This window comes from Rhinoderma darwinii, chromosome 1 (genome assembly GCF_050947455.1).
Source record: "Rhinoderma darwinii isolate aRhiDar2 chromosome 1, aRhiDar2.hap1, whole genome shotgun sequence".
NCBI classification, from domain to species: Eukaryota; Metazoa; Chordata; class Amphibia; order Anura; family Rhinodermatidae; genus Rhinoderma; species Rhinoderma darwinii.
In genome coordinates, this window is record NC_134687.1 from 310,012,469 (window position 1) to 310,020,441 (window position 7,973).

Consider the following 7,973-nt stretch of genomic DNA (forward strand, 5'->3'; position numbering starts at 1 on the left):
CCCATCTTGTATGGTCTGATACCCTTCACTGCTTCGTCCGGGCCTCGAATCTAGTTACTGCGCATACGCCACTATGGTGTCCCGTTGTGCACACGCACCAGAACAGGACATCGATACGCAATCGTGTGATTTCGTGTGTGATGAGGGGAGGCGACGAGCTGTCAATTCTAAGTAAGGAGTCGGGGTTAACTTGGAAAGGCTTGAGTAATGAAGATATTACTTTTTTTCAAACGAAGATATGATATTTTTATGTTCATTCGCATATGGCACGGGAACACTAAAAAACGGAATACTAAAGGTACAGAACCTACTTAGAAGATAATTATAGGTTACATATAAATTATTTTTCACCCACTTCCACCAGGTTTTGCTGGCTTAATAGGTGATATGCTAGTGACAGGTTCCCTTTAAGGGGAGGGTATTTTAGTGCACATTTTTAGTTTTGTTTGTTTGTTTTTTTAAATAACGTCAACGCCAGTAGTAGATCCTAAAGCAAAGTGTATTACAGCTGACACAGCGGACTAACAGCCAGGAACAGCGTTCCTGGCCTTTTAACCCCTTAGATGCTGCAAACAATAACGATCGCAGTATCTAGGATGTTAAAAAGAGGGGGCGCCTCCTCTGACAGCTCATCGCTCCCGCAATGCGATCGGGGATGGCGATGGTTGTTATGGCAGCCTAGTGGCCTAATGAAGGCCCCCAGGGTTGCTTTTTTTTTTCATCTCCAGATAATCCCCGTTTTTCCATTTTTCCTCTAAAGTAATGTAAAAAAAAATAATAATAATTGGTATCGCCGCTTCCGTAAAACTCAGAACTATTACAATATACCATTATTTAACCTGCACTGTCCAAATTGTGAAAAAGAAAAAATGATCACTCCTAATGGAAGGTGCTCCTGCACTTGTGGAATAAATTCAACTGAGGTCCCAGTCGGGACAAGATATCAAATTGGAGTAAAAAAATTTACATTTTTAAAAGAATTGCATGATAGGACAATATATGTCATAAAATCTGAATAAAAGCTACGCATTTTTCAAGCCTGAGGAAGACCCTGGTTCAGGGTCGAAACGTATAGCTTTTATTCTTTACGGTGAAAGTCGTAAAAAATAAAAACTTCAAAAAACAGCGATTTTGGAGTTTTATCACTTCATATCCCACAAAAAATTTAATAGAAAGTGATCAAAAAGTCTCATGTAGCCCAAAATCTCCGGAAAGATAAAGTTATGGCTCTCAGAATTTTATTTTTAACAATTACTTTCTTCCTTGTAAAAGTAGTAACACAAAAAAACCTATATAAATTTGGTATCACCATAATCAATACGATTATGGTGATATCAATTTTTTATTTTTTTTATGGTTTACAACTTTTACAAGGAAGAAACTAATTGTTAAAAATGGCAATACGACTGGTAGAATAAAGATAACATACCATTTTTACTGTATGGTGAAAGCCGTAAAAACAAAACCCCACAAAAGATTTTTTTTTACAGGTTCCCAATACATTATATGGTACATATGAATGCTCATTCCCGATCCTTGTGAAAGGAGCAAACGAGTGCCGATCAAGGAGCTCGTTTTCACGGCCCATATTGGCCGGTGTAGAAGTACATTAAGACACATCTTTATATGTGGTGGTTATTCAATTATGCAATGAAGTCTACAATTGTAGTCACAATCATCCACTAGATCGTTTTGCATGGCAAATTCTAAACTGAAATTTTAGTAATTTTTGCAGTTGTGTGACAGTAATAGAAATCATATTTTCATTCTGGAAATCAATGGTGGTCGGAGATCGCCAAATTTACCAATGTGATCCTTCACATATCTCTTTGCCAAATCAAAAGCGCATTTTTACTGGACTTTTAAGAAATATTACTCAAGATTCACTTCACAGACAAAGCCCCTTCACCAACAGGCAATCACTGAGGAAGAGACCGTTGTGACAGCCATCTTCACAGATTGCTAATGTTATGGCATGTTCATGTGCGAATTATATTGACTTCAGTGGACAAACAGAAAAAAACAAACAAAACCTCTTTAGCGCTGGGGTGTGAAATGCCTCAGCCACTAACTGGCTAAATCTCTTATTGAGTATATGCCTGGCTATGTATTTGTGAACGTCATAAACTTCGTACCAATTGCAGCTGTTTATCTATTTAACAACTCGGAAACCATGGAACTAGAACCTTGTAATAGTATATACAGTACATCACAATTGCTTTTAATGTTTTCAGAAGGGGGCAGAAAACATAATGGTGAATAGTCACAATGATCTGCATGATATCAAGCCTATGTCTCAATACCACATTAACCTATTATGATTAAAAATACCGTCCACCCTGAAAGAAAGATGCAGCTGATGTAAATATATCTTCAACGGTCATTCCCCATAAATTATTAACTTGGTCCGAAGTAAGCAAAGCAAAGGAGTGCACCTCAAATTTTTTTACCTCCACTGCCAGATGTAATTCCAGTCAAGATGGCTACGTTATAAAGTTACCAGTGTCAGGGTATGTGCACACACACTAATTACGTCCGTAATTGACGGACGTATTTCGGCCGCAAGTCCCGGACCGAACACAGTGCAGGGAGCCGGGCTCCTAGCATCATAGTTATGTACGATGCTAGGAGTCCCTGCCTCTCTGCAGGACAACTGTCCCGTACTGTAATCATGTTTTCAGTACGAGACAGTTGTCTTGCAGCGAGGCAGGGACTCCTAGCATCGTACATAAGTATGATGCTAGGAGCCCGGCTCCCTGCACTGTGTTCGGCCCGATACTTGCGGCCGAAATACGTCCGTCAATTATGGACGTAATTTGTGTGTGTGCACATACCCTAACAGTGGGATCATTTATTCTGATAGCTGAAAAGTCCTGCTATTTATCTAAAAAGACACAATATAGTTTTGTTAAAGTACCAATGCCCTGGCATAAAGAACCTTTGCAATTCCACTGCAAAATCCTGTTTCTTCCAGATACAGTATTTCAAGACTTCACAGATCCCGGTCTAAGATCGTGAAGCTAACTATACACGTTAAAGTTGGCCATAACTGAATTTTGGCAGTATAGACTAAGGATCTAAAGTGTATGATAGAAGGGGGGGGGGGGGGTGTTCATGTGTAACATATGGGAAGTAAATCCCCAAGTAAAAAAATAAAAAGGGATGGTACTAACGGTCTAGAAATGACTTTGTTACAAGTATGGCCTTATATCTATATTTGCTATATTTTTTGTGTATTCTGCATTTAAACACTATTGTCCCGCTGTTATGTGTTGCTGTTGTTGTTGCTGTATTCTTATTTCCTACACTAGGTGGCACTTGTACAATAGTGAAACCGGCCATGGTCTGACAGAAATGGGAGAAGATGTGCTGCATTGGAGAAGAGAGTGGTTGATTATAGTAGACGTTGTGTACATTTAATATATGGTTGCGTTTATTTTCTATTTTAGCAGGGTAAGGGATGGTGCTTGGCTTGTTTATATTCTAAAGTTAGAGCGCCGAAATGCACGGCCCAGGCGCTATTTTAGGCTGCATTTGTTGCGCTGTAACAGGGTGATGTAAGCATGCATGGAGGTAGTAAGCCCGCCAAGTCATGTTCAGTGTTGGGAAATAGTTGGCGTGACCAGAGATCTGCGTACTGTTGTGAAAAAGAGTAGTTATTGCAAGAGGGAAAGTTGTAAAAGATGGTGTGGGGGTGGAAAGAGTAGAAGAGACTCACTGCTTTTGATCTGGAACAGAGGAGCCTGAGTGAACTGGTGATGACTCACCTATGCAGTTTCCATCATCAGGCCTGGGGTGGCGACAGGTCCGGAAGAGCGTGCAGGGGGGAGTGTGAGACCGCACTGTATGGATAACTGGGCTGAGTGGTGAAAGGAACGTATAAGAGACGTGACCCAAGGCAGTCAGTGACAGGTGTGCCGGCTGTGGCCAGCAGTAGTGCAAGATAAAGGGGACAGTCTGTCAATGTTGAGGCCTAGATGGCAGCCAGTAGCTCAAGGGGCACTAGGCCCGAAGTGCACTGTATCAGTCACATCTTAAGGTTCACTAGTCCCAAGAAGAAAGTGCTTGTATCAAGGAGGGGTGCCCTTGACCCAGAATCTGACGGTCACAGCAGAACAAGCAAACCATCTTGCCTGTCTATACTGTAACTAAGTCTCTGCCTCTCAACAGTCATAAAGAATTGTAAATTAGTGTGTGTGCACATACCCTCAACCAGCTGTCAGTGTTGTGGTTTTTAAAAAAAACTATAGCGTCAAGTAATAATACTTTCAGGATCCTGTCATATTTGCTAAAATCAGTGACAAAGAGTGCAGTGCATAGTACCAAATCCTATCACCACTACGGCTACAAGTGCAGTCGGTGGTAGTGGTGGGTTGTAGAAATGTGGCAGCTGGAGTGAAGGAGTTGACCTTTAAATTCAATAGCTTTTCTTTTCCAATGATGACTTTATTTTCTTATCTATTGCAGCGTCACAGATACTCCTCCACAAATTATTAATGGATATATCACAGTGGAACCACAGCTCAGAAGATATGGAAATTACCATTTTATTCAGGCAGCTAACAGCGGCTCTTCAGTTCTATCAGTTTTTACTTTTCTATTACTGTTTATTTGCCATTTTCAGCAACTGTTGATACTACAATGAGGAACTGAGAAGATAAAACACCCACTGACATGACTGGGCATTCAAGTAAATGGACAATAATGTGTTTGCCAGCACTGGAAAAGGGTCTATTGGCATACAAGTGTTAAGTGACTACTGCCCTAAGTGCTTTACCTTGTAATGGGCCGTTAATATAATTTACAGATTAATAATGAACAGATAATATACTTTTTTTATTGGAAAAGTTATATTTTTCTTCTCTTGTGGAAGGATAGTTTCATGTTAATCCCATTATGCACTTGGGAAATGTACATTGTACTGTGAAATAGATGTATTTTAGATTTATAAAGTGAGACTAAAATTATTTTTTATCAAAAAATTTATTTTGTTAGGATTATACTTTTGTTATTTACTCTTCAAAGGATCATGAAGAGTACAAATATACAATTTCTTGAGAAAACCGTACTTTATTGGAAAATATATTCATGTAGCAACAAACTGCCTTGACTAAAAGGTTTTGCTGAAAAAAAGGGGTTATAAACAAGCGTTTTACAGTAATGTGATTGCGCTCATTTCATATTACAACCTGGCAAAGCTACTTTTTCAGAGCAATAAGATCAAAAATTCTATTTTCTGAAAAATAATTATATTCTCCTGGATAGATCTTTCTTCTTTTAGGTCCCAATGATGCACCCAGGGGCGTAGCTATAGGGGGTGCAGAGGTAGCAGTCGGGCCCGGGCCCTGGAGCCTAAGGGGGCCCAATAGCCCGATAGCTGCATAAAAAGACACCAGTATTATGAAGTATATATGGTAAGTGGGGGCTCTGTTATAAATTTTGCATTGGGGCCCAGGAGCTTCAAGTTTTACGCCTCTGTTCTTACAAAAATATGCCTATATAAAATATAAGTAATAGAGTTTCCTCACAGGGCACATACAATGCATTCGGAAAATCTTCAGATCCTTTAAAGGTTCTCACATTTTGTTATGTTGAGGCCTTCCCCATCATTCTGCACTCAATACCCCATAATGCAAAGTGAAAACAGAATGTTAGTAATCTTTGCTAATTTATTGAAAAGGAAAAACTAAAATATTACATTGACATAAGTATTCCGACCCTTTACTCAGTACTTAGTTGAAGCACCTTTGGCAGTGATAATAGCCTCCAGTCTTCTTGGGTATGATGCCACAAGGTTTGCACACCTGGATTTGGGGATTTTCTGCCATTCTTCTCTTCAGATCCTCTCAAGCTCTGTCAGGACAATCAGGGCTCTGGCTGGGCCACTCAAGGAAATTCACAGAGTTGTCCCTAAGCCACTCCTGTGTAGTCCTGGCTGTGTGCTTAGGATCATTGTCTTGTTGGAAGGTGAACCTTTGGCCCTGTCTGGAGGTCCAGAGCACTCTGGATCAGGTTTTCATTAAGAATATCTCTGTACTTTGCTCCATTCATCTTTCCCTCAACTCTGACCGGTCTCCCTGTCCCAGCCGCTGAAAAACACCCCCACAGCATGATACTGTCACCACCATGCTTCACTATAGGGATGGTATTGGGCAGGTGATGAGCAGTGCCTGGTTTCCTCCACACATGACGCTCACAGTTTCAGAGTCCGTTAAGTGATTTTTTGCAAACTCCAGACAGGCTTTCATGTGTCTTTTACTGAGGAGAGGCTTCTTTCTGGCCACTCTGCCATAAAGCCCAGATTGGTGGAGTGCTGCAGTGATGGATGACCTTCTGGAAGATTCACCCATCTGCACACAGGATCATTGGAGCTCAGCCAGAGTGACCATTGGGTTCTTGGTTACCTCTCTTACGAAGGCCCTGATTACTTAGTTTGGTGGGACCGCCAGCTCTAGGAAGAGTCCTGGTTGTTCCAAACTTCTTCCATTTAAGAATTATGGAGGCCACTGTGCTCTTGGGAACTTTCAATGCAGCAGAAATTTGTTTGTACCCTTCTCCAGATCTGTGTCTCCACACAATCCTGTCTCTGAACTCTACAGGCAGTTCTTTCCTCCTCATGGCTTGTTTTCTGCTCTGATATACATTGTCAGCTGTGAGAACTTATATAGACAGGGGTGTGTCTTTCCAAATCAGGTCCAATCAAATAAATTTACCACAGAAGGACTCCAATCAAGGTGTAGAAATATTTCAAAGATGATTTATAGAAATGGGAGGCCCCCCACAGATAAATTGTAAGTGTCATAGCAAAGGGTCTGAATACTTCTGTCCATGTGAAATTTGGGGTTTTCATTTGTAATAAACTTGCAACATTTTTCTAAAACTCTGTTTTCATTTTGTCATTATGTGGTATTCAGTGCAGAATGATGGGGAAAAACCTGTTTTGTTTTGTTTTTTAGCACAAGTCCTCAACATAACAAAATGTGAAAAAAGTGAAAGGGGCTGAAGACTTTCCAAATGCACTGTAAGTGATGTCAAGCTCCTATTAAAACCGACACCTAAAGATGACTGGAAGTATTAGTACCGGAGAATCCCTTTAAAGAAGCACTCCACTTTTTTTTTTTTTATTATTTCCCACCATCTGTAGGGGGAAATCTTCCTTCTGAACTGTCTGGATTCACTGTGCTTTTTAGTAAAGTCAGGCACTCAATGCATTCTTATGGGAGCCAGAACAAGGCTCCATAGGAATGCATTAAGAGCCTTACTTCCGGTTTTCTAAAAAGCACATCGATTGAACATAAGTCAGAGGGAAGATCACGTGAGCGGCGCTGGACCCGAAAATGACAAGATGCGGGGATCGGAAAGTATTTGTGCACACAGCACCCCACTTAAACACCAATGTACAAACGGAGGGTGCAATAAAAAAAAAAAGTGGAGTGCTTCTTTAACTAAGGCAGAGCTGTGTGCATGGAGACTGTATGGAGGCACAGAGTCTCGGCGGCTCCATAATATAGAAGCCTAGGCTCTATGTGTGTGGCAATAATATGCTCTGTACAGCACTGTATTACAGAAAGATTTCCCACTAGAAGCAATTCTCTGCAACTGACGGAGCATGGCAGGATTTATACGTAATCCGACAAACTCAGTATGATTCCAGAGGCATATGGAGGTACGGTTAGGCCCAGGCGCGTAACTAGGAAAGACTGGGCCCCATAGCAAACTTTTGACTGGGGCCCCCCCTCTGCTGGGTATCACACAACCCCCCCCCTTGTAGATAGTGCCTCCCTATAGATTCCACCACACAGCGCCCCCCTATAGATAGCACCATACACAGCCCCCTATAGATGACGCCATACAGCCCCCCTGTAGATAACGCCATACAGTCCACCCTGTAGATAACACCATACAGACCCCCTCTGTAGATAACGCCATACAGCCCCCCCTGTAGATAACACCATACAGAACACCTCTGTAGA

General features: G+C 41.2%; 1 protein-coding gene across 1 annotated transcript in view; it reads left to right on the forward strand.

The window, feature by feature from the left end:
• The window catches only part of LOC142748611 (metalloprotease TIKI1-like), a 163,332-nt gene extending 158,404 nt beyond the window's left edge, over positions 1 to 4,928 (forward strand). Inside the window, exon 10 of the mRNA XM_075855777.1 lies at positions 4,468 to 4,928. Within this exon, the coding sequence (XP_075711892.1) occupies positions 4,468 to 4,645 (178 nt within the window). The 3' untranslated portion in view covers positions 4,646 to 4,928. The remainder of the gene's footprint in view (positions 1 to 4,467) is intronic.
• The last annotated feature ends 3,045 nt before the right edge of the window (positions 4,929 to 7,973 follow it).